The sequence below is a fragment of the Alosa pseudoharengus genome, unplaced genomic scaffold (genome assembly GCF_046254945.1).
Source record: "Alosa pseudoharengus isolate Yale_2024_CS ecotype anadromous, Long Island Sound unplaced genomic scaffold, YU_APseudo_1.1 YU_APseudo_1.1_scf_3, whole genome shotgun sequence".
Taxonomy (NCBI): Eukaryota; Metazoa; Chordata; class Actinopteri; order Clupeiformes; family Clupeidae; genus Alosa; species Alosa pseudoharengus.
In genome coordinates, this window is record NW_027468718.1 from 32295873 (window position 1) to 32309407 (window position 13535).

A 13535-nucleotide genomic window follows, 5' to 3' on the forward strand; every position below is an offset into this window, starting at 1 on the left:
AGGGGGAGGCTTCTGCTCACCAGCACAGATGACAACTGTGCAATTAAAAAATAGGGCATTACAAAAACATAAATGTGCAGACTAACACATTGAGTTACACATAGAACACATTGAAACAGTAGAGGTGAGTTCTACAGTAACAATGGCTCTGTTGAATGTGTTTGTGTGCAGTAATCATTTGGCTCCCAGTCATGAACTAATGAGCTCTTCTTTTGTTTCACAGGGCCTCATTGTGTTGTTCAGTATACATGGATGATAAATAGTGGAAGCAGTTGAGGTAAGTGCCCTTCATCCCTTGTCAATCCTCTGCTCTTCTCCACTTGTCACCTCTCCTTCCTTTTTGACATGAACAAGCCACAATATGATATTCAGTAGCGTGGGTGAATCCAGACAAACCTCTTGGCAAATTGGAAAAGAGCCCACTGACGTCCGTTTCCGAATCACCAAAAGCCTAGGAACATGTATTTTCTTTGGAATTGAGTAAACAACTGTATTTAAAACCTTTGTTTACTAGAAAGATATATTAACTGCACTTCTGAAACAATTTTCTTAAGGATTTAAGGCTCACATTTGAGTTTAATTCCACTGTTAGTTCTGCCTGTGGAAGCAGTACAGTATAACGGCAAGTTCAGAAATGGGTGTCAGTGGGCTCCTTTCCAGATGGACCTTCAGAGCAAATTCAAATTCAAACAGGTTCAGCTGGGTTCACCCAGGTTAGATATTGCCATATTATGATATGACAATATGTTATATTGCCAATATAACTTTATATTGTATCCTAAACTGTTCAGAAAGTGTGACATTGCTATCCAACAAACCAGAAGCCAACATGGTGCGGGTTACGTAATGTTGTATGTGAAGTCTGTTGTTGATGGAGGGTAGTCATTATAGTTCTACAGTTCAGGTTGAACTCTCGCCCTCACCAAAACACTCACCTTTCTCCTTTTCTTCCATCCCCTGCCCTGTATAATGTACTCTTTGTGCTGTCCCTGTGCACACACAGCTTCTTGCTCAGTCCCAAATTAGAAGCTTCTCCTGCAGGGCCTTTCTGGGATGTGTCTGTGTGTGTGTGTGTGTGTGTGTGGGGGGGGCACATAAAGAGATCAGAGAATGGAAATCGGCAGGCATGCCTTACACTCGAGGCAAGTCGCGGTGAGATCCTTAATCTGCCAGGCTGACGGAGAGCGTGCGACTTTCGCTGCCGAATCTTGTGCTTGTTGAGAGAAAGCAATACCGCTGCGATGGCAGACGTCTCTCGAGTGGGCTGTTACAGACGTGATGCCGCTCAAAAACTCAGCTTTACATACACAGGGAAGCACAGATGGGAAAGTATGAAAACAGATTACACAGTATGAGTGCTGTACAATTTAGTACTTTGCGTGTGTGCATTGTAAATGTACAAAGTGCACTAAATGTACAGTTGAACTCAGTTTAGCGTAAGTCCTGTGCATCCTCTCTACTACATGAAGGTCACCATCATATGCTTTGTTCTTAACCTGACTCATTGCTGACCTTCTGCTCTGCCCCCTAGGCGTGCGTGCTGAGCCGGACCGGTGGCCCATCCCGTGGCCATGAAGTCGAGCCTGAAGCAGTGGCGGCGCCTGGCGCTAGGCCTCATGCTGGCCTGGGTGCTGCTGTTCCTGGCCCTCTTCTCCTACTTCATGGACTCGCGGGTGGAGGAGCCGCGTGCTGCCTCCACCCTGCTGGGCCACGCCGAGAGCCGGCGCCTTGCCTCGGTCAGTGGCAGCATCCGCGGGCGTGGCGCCGGCGGTGATGGCGGCCACCAGCACCACGCCATCATGGGCTCCCCGCGGCTCGATCTCCATCCGCGGGCCACCGCATCGGCCGCAAGGGTCCCCCTGGCCTCCATCTCCGCAACCACCACCGCCGCAGCTGCGTCCAGGGAGCAGAGGCCCGGCGCCAGCCTGGAGCCGGGGCAGCAGCCCCCCAGCCGCGAGCAGCTGAGCCGGGAGACGGCGTACTACTCGCCGGACCCCCAGAGCCTGGCGGCGTGGTCGGCGTTCGGCACGCAGGACGTGGGCTCCCGCTCGGCACCGCGCAGCCGCGAGAACCGCCTCCCGGAGGAGGACGAGGAGGAGGAGGAGTGGAGGCAGCAGCAGCAGCAGCAGCAGGAGGAAGAGGAGGCCGGCGGAGAGGAGGTGGAGGAAGAGGAGGAGGAAGGAGAAGTGGTGGGCGGCAGGAGGAGGACGAGGAGGACGACCACGGCTGCCCCAGCCCGCGTCCCCGCCGCCGCCCGCTGGGAGGCCTCGGACGACCTGGAGGAGTACTACTTCTCCAAGTCCAAGTCGGTGGTCCAGCGGCTGTGGCAGGGCCGCGTGTCGGCCGGCATGCTGAGCCCGCGCCTGCAGAAGGCCATGAAGGACTACCTGAGCGCCAACAAGCACCGCGTGGCCTACGGTGGCACGCGGCAGGAACGCCGCAACGCCCAGCAGCTCATGTGCCAGCTGAAGCGCCACGTGCGAGTGCGGACACTGGACGGCTCCGAGGCGCCCTTCTCGGGCTGGCGCTCGCTGGTGCCCAAGCGGCCACTCGAACGCCTCTACGGCTCGGGCTTCGGCTCCTGCGCTGTGGTCACGTCCGCCGGGGCCATCCTCCACTCGGGCCTGGGCAAGGAGATCGGTGAGTCACCCCACGCACCCCACACAGTGTGCTGTGTGTGTGTGTGTGTGTGTGTGTGTGTGTGTTAGCGTGCATACTAACATGCGTTTGTCTGTCTGCATCTGTAAGTGTATGACCTGACCTGACACAGAGGGCCAGATGTATGTACATTTGCGAACGTAGCGTTATCAGCGTCATGGACAAACTGCAGATTGCGAAAGCTGTCAGACCCAAGTTTCCGTCGTATTTATCAATCGTTCAATCCTTAGTGTAAACTGCGCCTTTCTCTGCCTTTCTCCGCCCATAAACGCAATTTACGAACGTCCACAACTGAATGCCAGCGCCTACATACAAGCGCAGTTGAATGAAGTTAACTGATGAAAACATTAAAGGGGTGGTTCAGGATTTTGGACATAAGACCTCATTTCCAAGTAAGCAAGTGTGATATTTATCAGTGGAGACCGTTTTCAACACGTTTCATCCAGTCCTTCTAATTGCAGAGTTCGCAGGTGCTAGGCTAGCGCAAGTCAACGGTATGTGCTAGCCTGCCACTAAAGACAGTCTTACCCACTCCAAAGTACACCCGAGGCAAATTCCAGACAATCGATGTAAATGTCTGTGTTGATAGAATAGTGTGAGAAATACAACTACCCTCGCATCGCGTTGCAATAGTTATACTTTGGTCCCTGAAGTTGGTAGTAGTCATTTTGCATCTCAGCGGCGGACTGATATTACCAAGGCTACTACTAGGTATCCCCATTGGAGTGCGCTTTACTGTTTACTTTTCGGCACAGTACTACTAACCGGAGCAAGTATAATTCGGCCGCTGCTAAGAAACTAGTCCCTCAAAATGTAATGCGATCGTTGAAATGCAAGGATAGAATAACGTTAGAAATAACACTATCAAAACAGACATTTACATCGATAGTCTGGCGTTATAATTTATTTGCCTCGGGTGTACTTTGGAGTGGGTAAGACTGTTTTTAGTGGCAGGCTAGCACATACCGTTGACTTGCGCTAGCCTAGCATCTGCGAACTCTGCAATTAGAAGGACTGGATGAAACGTGTTGAAAACGGTCTCCACTGATAAATATCACACTTGCTTACTTGGAAATGAGGTCCTATGTCCAAAATCCTGAACCACCCCTTTAAAAAGAATGAAACGTTTAGCGATCATGAAATAATACCATACATGATAAGATGTCAACAAGCAGGGAAATAATGAAGATCAGTAGTTCTACTCAAACTACTTGTGCATGTAGGCTATGAAAGATTGGTCAAATCTAGCAAGTAGGAAAGTTTAAGTGAATGACGTGAAAGTAAGACAATAGAAAGGCCAACGAAAGTTAATGTTGCTTTTGACAGTACAAAGACTTACAAAACTGGTGCTGTAAATAGCAATTCTGTTGTATTTGAAAGGTTCTCTTATGGACGCATTGAACTGCAATTTGGATTAACACCTGCTTTTACAAGGCGGAAGTATTTAGGCGCAGAATAGACGTGCGCTTTCAGGAGCAGTCTTTGAACATACGGCGGAATACATAATCAGGCGCTCTTTACGCTTCCCCTCCCATCTTTTTACGCTAAACTCCCACTTTCCCCTGGATCCTCCCATGAATGCATATGCATGACACGAAATACGCAATTAGCCATGTTCAGCTCCCGCGACAGGCAGTTTGCGCTTTTACATCATTGCGGCCTGTTACATACCTCGCAATGATTTTACACGCACGTTGCGAAACAAAATACGCCTGAAGTGGGCACAAAAGCGTTAGTACATCTGGCCCTGAGTGGCGTGTCTTCCTTACTGAATTGAATGAGGCTGGCTGTTTGTCATCTTGGCTCCTTCTGTGAAAGAGGGCTTGGTAAATGTCAGCCTAATCAGAGATGATCTTGCTCTAAATGCATGTCAACAAAAGAGAAATGAGGAATTTTTCCATGATTGCCTTCTACATTCACCACCAGCCCTGATGTTTTTGAAAAGGGATCCGGGAATGGAGAAGGATGGCACATGTGGATATTCAAAGTGTTGCTTCATTTCACAATAGCAACAAAGGTAGATGTGTGTTTTCATGATGTACACACACAAGCGTATTTACTGTGCAAATGCTGTGCAAATTGCACGGTTGTCGGAACGCCACAAAGCGTGTGTGACAAAGTATTGTTGTCATGAGTGTGACAAGGCAGCATTGTGCTCCAGCCCTGGCGGTTGTTGTGTGTGCGTTGCGACGGCATTGGAAGTCGTCTGTCTCCGTTCCGCTTCATGAGCTCGCGCGGGCAAGAACACAGAATCTCTCTGGGCAATCTGGCAGCCGGCGCCGCCGAGCTACTCCAACAATGCCACCGCTATTTTGTTGTTGCCATGGGGACAACTCGTTGCCCGGTGTCGCTGAATAGGTCGGGTTGCGTGCTTTAGGGAGTTGTGAGCTACATGGCCCCATTTTTTTTAAAGCATCTGCCTGACAAAAATAAAAACACAATACAAATGATACCCAGACAAGGTGGATTGTCATTACCGAGGGCTATCAAACATTTGGCGAGGCTTGGCAGTTTGTTCCGGGCCAGGGGGGCAAATACCCCATGTCAGCTGATACAGAGTGCAATGTGCTGCTCATCAGTTTATTTTCTGCACTCCCGTTGTTTTTGCCAAAATGCCGATGGATGGTGATGGTGGGTTGGGTTGTTGGGGGGGGGGGGGGGGGGGAGGGGTAGCCCTCGTGATGCAACGGTTTCGAGTGGTTGGCTCTTGCTGAGTGTTGCTGAGATGCAGCATTGATTGCCCGCTCGCCGTGGCTGAAGTGGTGTTTTTTAATCAGCGCTTTATTTGTTTCGTGCCGCTGAAAGGCCCGCTAAGCTCATCACCTCCACACCATTGATCCAGGGGAATCGGCGTGTCATATCAGTAATCAATCTCCCTCGTTTGTTGTGGAGCGTTTTGGCCAGTCCATTTGCCTATGAAAATGTCCTTTGATTATTAAAAAAAAGACTCTCTTTGTGTGCCTGCTGTGTGGGAGGTACACACGCAAGCACGGCAACTGTAAAAAGAGATGGAGCTGACAAAAAAAAACAAAGAGAGCGAGCGAGTGAGTGAGTGAGCTAGCGAGTGACTGAGTGAGCGTGCAAGCGAGCGAGCAAGTATGTTTGAGAGTAGGAGGAGCTGTTTATGCCATGTTGCTAATGAAGTTTATACCCCAGTGAGTCTGCATTCACCACATCCATTAGTCCCAGGGCAGCACGGTACTGTGACCCAGCTTCTGTTTACACCCTCTGGTGATCAGACGCCAGTGGTACACATGGGAGAGATGGGCTGTGAGTGTGGTCAGTGTGGCAACCCTCATATGTTTGTGTGTAGGGGTACACACAAACACTGCCAGACTCTCATTTTCAGTAATGGCTTTTACATACCAGATACCACACACTAAATTAGAATGAAGTTTAAGGCCTTTGTCTGAGTGGTGTAAATATGCAATGCACTGAAATGTTGTTGTATTGTTTGTGTTGTGATGTATTGTTTGTGTTGTGATGTATTGTTTGTGTTGTGATGTATAGCTCTTCTCCGTACTACAGTATGAATGTAAGCAAGTCAAGAACAGTTAAGAAAGCAACCTATAGTCTCTGTCCTGTAATGTGAGGATAAATGAGAATGATTAGGAGTAGCATTCAAGCAAATGTGAGTGAGATCTCTCTCTCTCTCCCTCTCCCTCTCCCTCTCTTGAAATAATTCATCAACAGCTCTTCCCTGGTGACTGAAATAAGACAAACCTCATAATGGATTAAGCATTACATACTAAATCAAATTAGCAGCTGTAATAACATTGATATTCCCATTAAGGCATTATAACATTGACACTCCTATTAAGGCATTTTAATGTTGTATAATCTATTGTGTTTTATAATTCTTTACAGTAAGCCCTTTTCCTCTTTTTTATTTCTCCTGTTCCCTGTGAATTACTGAAATGCTTTCTATGAGCTTGATTAGAAGTTAACAAAATAATGTGCATTATAACATGCACATTGCTTTTTTTATGCGATGAACTTAAAAGTACACAATGCAGGTTTTGGTATTTTTGGCGACTGTAGAGCTCCTACAGACTATAGAGCTTATTCTGCTGTTGTAAATAGCAAACTTCTTGTGGCTTGTTCCCCCTGTACACAATGAAAATGCTTTTGTTGTGGAGGTGAAGGATTAACAACAGGCAAAAACTATATCCAAAGAGCTATATCTACCGACAAGGTAATGTTTCACGATTCTCAAAAGATTTGTCGGGTTGCCGGTTTTTAAAGTTGCATGGCTGGTTTTCTCAGTAGCGACTCACTACGTCTATGTTGTATAGCTATGCTAGGTGAACGATTCGCCTATTACAAGTTCGTTTAATGTCAAATTGGCTTCGTAATGGTTATATTAAGGTGAAAGTCTTACATAGTGCACCCTTAAGATGAATTGGTTCTCAAACGGCCTCTTCCTACTTAAACAGCCTGACAGCATGCTTCACGAGCATGCTCTCACACTTCTGTTTATATTATTTATGAAGGTCGTGTTTGAGCCTGTGGAATTCTGTTCAAAATTCTGAACACAGTCTTTTGCCTCCCCCTTGTGGCGACAAATTGAAATTGCAGCTTTACTGGAGCATGCTGGAGAGAGGAAGGAACGTGTTGAAACTATCTAGCACAAGAGATCTCGCTGAAGCATTCAGACGTCATTCAGCGCCACACAAACCACATCACATTCCAGCATAAGCCATGACCTGTCTTGATAACCCGCCTGACCTTATTGCACACACACCTCTTTTTAGATGAGTTGAAAAAAAGGGTCAACTAGTGGCCCAGATCCGGCCCATTTAAAATTGTCTGCGGCGCGCAAGATGTCAGCAAATCTGGCTGCCATGTTTAAGGTATTCTGGGGCTACACATGAATGCACTTGAACACATGCAGGGCTGCCGACTTACACAATTCATACATGTCACACCCTCACGCCACCCAGTTTTCGCACACTAACTTGTCACCTGACACTAGATGCGTGCCTTAACACAGACGCATGATGGATTTAATACATGCTGGCAGGTACACTACGGTGGTGGAGGTCAATCTGCCTCTGACTTAAAACCAGCAATAGTGTTTATTTATAAACCAATAACCTAAACTAATTGCCGAATGCACCACCACGTTATGTTATCCTCTATTCGATGAATTGGTTGTCATTATTCATTTACTTACATAAATATCAGTACAGACTGACTGGGTGTTGGAAAGGTTTTCAGCCCACACTCATTCTCCATTAATAAGTCTCACTCCAAGCTGATCTGAAGAGTTGGCAGCCCTGGCACATGTTTATCAGCTAGCCACAAAAGGAGTCATTATACCCACATCGAACAGCTGACCTACTGAATTCAGATTAATTAATTCTCTACAAATAGCTGTGGCCAAACCTTTACCAAAACCAGACCTTAAAGGAGAACTCTGGCCATTTTTCACACAGTCACAGAGTACTGTCAGTACGTCGGAAAAAAAGAAAAGCGACCATGTAGTGTAGCACAGTAGCTGCCTGAGCTCTGTTGCCAGAGTTTTCCTTTAAGAACCTGTGACATGGCAGTCATAACTATATAAGAAACTATGAAAGAGGCCTCACTTATTTTTTTTAGGGAGGAGAAATGGTCAAGTAATCGCTCAAGTATTGACTTCAGCAGTGAGGAATGAGTTTGTTCATTTTGAGGGTGGATGGATGAAGGTCTTGGAAGCACAGCATTGGAGACTTACAATGTCAAAGACAAATGTTCTTGAGCTAGGGAGAGACAGACATTTAATGAGTGCCAATAAACAGGGTTGAGAGCCCAGTGATGTATCGGTCTTCTTCAGAAGTATATGTCACCCCAACTACATCACATGACCTGTGGGATATGTTCTGATCGATCCAGCACAGCCAATAAGTCAGCGTGTGTGTGTGTGTGTGTGTGTGTGTGTTTGTATGTATAGGCTAAGTGAATGGTGTAAAAAATGTGGTGTCACACACACACACACGCACACACACTCTCTTTATGCAACTCTGTGTTTTAGCCCAACTCTGTCACTAGAGGGCAGTGTTTCTATTCCGATCAGCAGCCATTCGCCCCATTTGAGTTTAGTTATGCCATTTCACAAGCATATGGGTTAACATTCCCTGGTGAAGTGTGTATTGTTTTCACATAATTTATTATAGCTCTTCAGGCCCTTAGACTGATGCAAGGGGGTGAGACCCAGAGGATTCCACATGGAGGTTTGGAACTCCACTAATGGTTCAACAGAGAACCATTGAGATGAGTCCTGACAATAGACGCTAACTTGCACAATGTGATAATAGACGCCAATTTGCACAATTTTGCACAGACTGTTTTTTTTTTTACATGTAGCCTATGTATACTTACTGCTTGGTGATTTGTGATATGTGATTTGTGTATACTTGCTTATTCTACGGATAGTTACTATAAGTGAACATGAGATTAATGCTGACATGCTAATTTGCACATCCTGACAATAGACGCCAATCTGCACATTTTGCACCGTCGTTTTTTTTACATCTAGCCGTTGTATATCCTGTGGACAGAGAATGAGGTCATTATACATGTTTTGTAGTTGTTGGATGTGATGGTAATTTTGATACCATAGATTTTATAGAGACCCAGTCAGACCAATAGTATGAAAAATCAGGAACAAAGTTTATTTACAATGATGCGCATCAAGGGAGAGACAGCATGACTTAACCTTAAGATCCATCAGCTGCTCTAACTAGACTAGGAAATAGTTCGGGTTTAAGTATCCTTCCAGGCTGACAGGAGATGGCGTTGGTCATCCCATCTCACGTGGACTACACTGAATCAGACTCTGATTAGTGGCAACCTGGCAATCCGGAGCAGATAGCTACTGACGCAGCCATGCAGAACAGTGGAACACTGCAAAGTCATAATATTCCCGCTTATCTCTAACTACAGTCACACACAGATATACACAGGGACAGTACAGATATCATACAGTCATTACATAGAATCATACTTTTAGTATCAAAGTGACCCACTAATGAGAAATGCAGAACATTAACCCACATATTGGACATAATGCAGAACATTAAACCACATATTGGACATAATGTTCTATTCCACTTTCTCTCAGATATTTATATATTGTATATATGTTCTTCTGGATAAATATATATAGGTGTAATTTTGGGACATATACATTTCACTTATTGGCTTGTGTATGTATAAATATTTTTCTCTGGATTTATGTATGCATTGTAGTGATGCACCGATGTGAAAATTGTGGCCGATAACCGATATTAATTTTGCTGTTATGGCCGATACCGATATTTACCGATGTCGATATATCTGTATAGAAAACTCATTCTTATGATAATCAAATAAAGAGCTATTTTCCAAAATGCATTTTTTTAAATAACGTTTCAATAGCCTACCTTAGAACACCAGAGGATTACAATATAATAGAATATATCTGTATTATTTTATATCCTGATATAAAAAGAGAATCCACATAAAAAGAGAATCCACACCAAAGACTGAATGTCTGATATTTATGACAGCACTTTATGCAGATTAGCCTATAGGTATGGCACACTATAGGCCTACTATTTATATTACAACTCTCCCTCTTTAATTCAGCTGTGTGGTTGAAGCCTGGAAATATTGTAAACAAAGTAGCATAGTAGCATAGTTGGCTAGCTTATCATAGTCTACTGATTGGACTGTTCAGTTTCCCCATGTGTGTTTAAGTTTAAAGGTAATACTTGTTCTCCTTGGTACAGGCACTTTTGGGAAACATAGTGCTAGGCGTGACATGACATGCAAGCCAGCCATCAACTTAAATGCAAGCAACGCGATACAACGCAAGGTTTTGAAAGAACTTTTGTCAGATGCCCAGTGTCTTCTTTCTGTCAGTCTTGTTGACCTGCTATTTTAAATAAGAAATATGATGCAATAGAAGGGCATATTTAACGGATTCAGTGTAGACAGATAACACGCTTGGATCGCTACACACACGTCAAATACACAGGAATGATTATCGGCCTGTTCACATCGGCCCTATTTTGACATCGGACCGATACCGATGTGTAAAAAAATGACCATATCGGCCGATATTATATCGGCGGCCGATATATCGTGCATCACTAATGCATTGCACTACTGAACATGTGTTGGCACTTGCTGTGATTTACTAATTACTTGCCTCGGTGTATGCGAGCATGTATTCATGGACTTCCAATTGGACTTCCAAGTGCGGAGCGCCCCCACCCCTTACCCCCATGAAATCTGAGTTTCATGCAGCAGTGCATATGGAGACACTGTTACCAAAGTCCTTTTAGGCAAGTCCCTCCACTCGGCGGCCATATTGCAATGCTTTTTGGGCACTCATCGGGCATCCTATTCGGCAGAAATGTGCGTGCGCAAGGCTTCACAACACCAACCTATCAGGGCTCCAGACTAACTTTTTGCACTGGTTGCACTGGTGCGCCTATCTTTTTTTTTCTTAGGTGCACCAGCACAAAAGTTAAGTGCACCCAAATTTTCAACCACATCGCATTTAACACCGCAGCAGGTTCACTTTTTTCCCCTTAATTACTGTCCTATATAGGTTGTCCTATGACTTATGATTTACAATTCTACAAGAAAAGTAACTTAATGAAGTGTTGGTGCTTTAAGTGCTTCACTGAGCTGAAATTTAAACTTAAAACATCTCAAGATGTATTAAATAAAAATAACAGTGAGTAAATTAACAGTGCACGTCTTTTAAGGGCTTCAAACTGCACATCTCATGGCTCAATGTTTTACATACTATCCTTCATGATCTTTAGGCCTTGGCTAAACCAGCTCGCCATGCTAGCATCTTCCATAGAAATGTATTTGAGCACAATTTAAAGAGATGTTCCAAGTAGCCTGGGGGATTTTTATGTGATTTTGCAATGATGATTGCAATAATAATTTGACAGCCCCACAATGCAATTTACTTTTTAATTTTAGTATTTTTAAATTTTCAATAATAACATGGTTAATGCAGTAACGAAATGGTAGGCCTATTATTATAGGCTACTGCAATGACTTGCCATGCTCGATCTAAATGTGTCCATTCAATTCACCGTACACAATGACCACTGTATACATGCAGGGAATATTCGGGCTTTAAATGTAGCAGCGATATTCGGTTTGCGCCAAATACCGGATTAAATTGATTGATGCCATCAGAATGAGTTTACACAACTCGCGCGCAAAACGAATATTGCTGTTGAAAACCGGGTTACTCCCTGCATGTAACTGCGGTCAATGACGCACTCCTTTTCGGCGATATCTGTATCTCTGTAGTTGTATGCATTGTTCGCAATTTTAAGACGTCTTTTCATCTGCAATGACTCCTATAAATTTGGCGCAAGTGGCATTCCTGTACGTCGGGTTTAGCCTACGTTCAAACTATTTTTCTGGTGAATAATTATTTCGGACTGAACTTGGTGAAGGGAAGTTTCACTAGGCCTATCGTAGGCAACGATAAACTTGATCATCATCTCGGGCTCGTCTGATCGGTTTGCTGCTGCCAGCCGCTGAAAGGCAGTGGGGAGAGGGGACATTTATCTCGGCCTATGTGACCACACTGTAATGCAACTACATCCACTCTGTTTATATGACGGGTCTCTGACCTCCCTCGCGCGCGCTCTCTCTCTCTCTCTCTCTCTCTCTCTGCAGCACACGCATTTTCAAATTTACTCACAGGCACTGTGTCACGGCCAATCAGAGGGGAGGTCCCGCCCTTCACTATCTGTGATTTGTTTAAACCACGATATTGGCCAAATATGTGTCTGTTATTGAACCAAAGGTAGAGTTTCAATGCGGACACTTTTTCCTCTCTCGAATAAGGCGCACCGGTGCGACCTCCGATTTTTTTTTGTCACACTTTTGAAAAATTAGGTCGCATATGCGACCAAATTGGTCGCACTCTGGAGCCCTGCCTATGCATTGCACTACTGAACATGTGTTGCCACTTGCTGTGATTTACTAATTACTTGCCTGTGTAACACCACTGTTTGATCATGTCATCACTTAATTGTATATATATGGGTGTCCTTTGAATTTTGACTCACATCTGATGAAGGGCTTGAGCTGGCCCGAAACGTCACGGTAATAAAAACATAACTATTGGGAGCATATTGGTGTTGCGGACTTTTTCCTCTCTTTCTCATCGTCATTTTTTGTCCAGCACCCAGGATCAGACTTGGATGTGCGTGCGTTTTATCCTCTTTACACTGTGCATGCGTGCACCATAGGAAACAGTCATTGGTTGCCATTGCTTGAAATCATTACAAAAAACATTTTTTCTGATGTCATTTTGAGCAGACCACTACGCTTTTCTCTGTGCTTTTTCTCGCTTCGTTACATTGTTAATAAATCATGGTAGTCATATAATTTAATTAATTTGACATAAATCTTTCATAGCACTACCCTGCATTTAGCACTCATGTTTCCTATTGGTAATTCCTAGCGGTGTATGCGAGCATGTATTCATGGACTTCCAATAAGTGTGGAGCGCCCCCACCCCCATGAAATCTGAGTTTCATGCAGCAGTGCATATGGAGACACTGTTACCCATCTCCCAGGACTGTCTGTGTGGGGAAGGCGGTGTGGCACAAGCACCGTATCCCGATTGGGCGGCCGCTGCGATCCATCTGGCGCGTCTGATCGCTGGCGGCTCCCCCGTGTGCCAAGCTTGAGGTTCCGTGCAGAAGCGAAAAAAGATGATGATTGCTGGGTTTTGGGTGCCATTCAAAGGATCCGACGTGTGTGTGTGTGGATCTATGGACCTCGGCCAGCCATCATCCCATCTCTCTCTCTCTCTCTCTCTCTCTCTCTCTCTCTCTCTCTCTCTCTCTCCTGCTTGGCCTCTTTTT

At 45.1% G+C, this 13535-nt stretch overlaps 1 protein-coding gene across 1 annotated transcript in view; it reads left to right on the forward strand.

Annotated features, from left to right (window-relative positions):
- st6gal2a (ST6 beta-galactosamide alpha-2,6-sialyltranferase 2a) overlaps nucleotides 1-13535 on the forward strand; it is a 76413-nt gene that overhangs the window by 40784 nt on the left and 22094 nt on the right. The window contains exons 2-3 of the mRNA XM_076264052.1: nucleotides 224-277; nucleotides 1532-2640. Coding sequence (XP_076120167.1) covers nucleotides 1572-2640 — 1069 coding nt within the window. The 5' untranslated portion in view covers nucleotides 224-277; nucleotides 1532-1571. The remainder of the gene's footprint in view (nucleotides 1-223; nucleotides 278-1531; nucleotides 2641-13535) is intronic.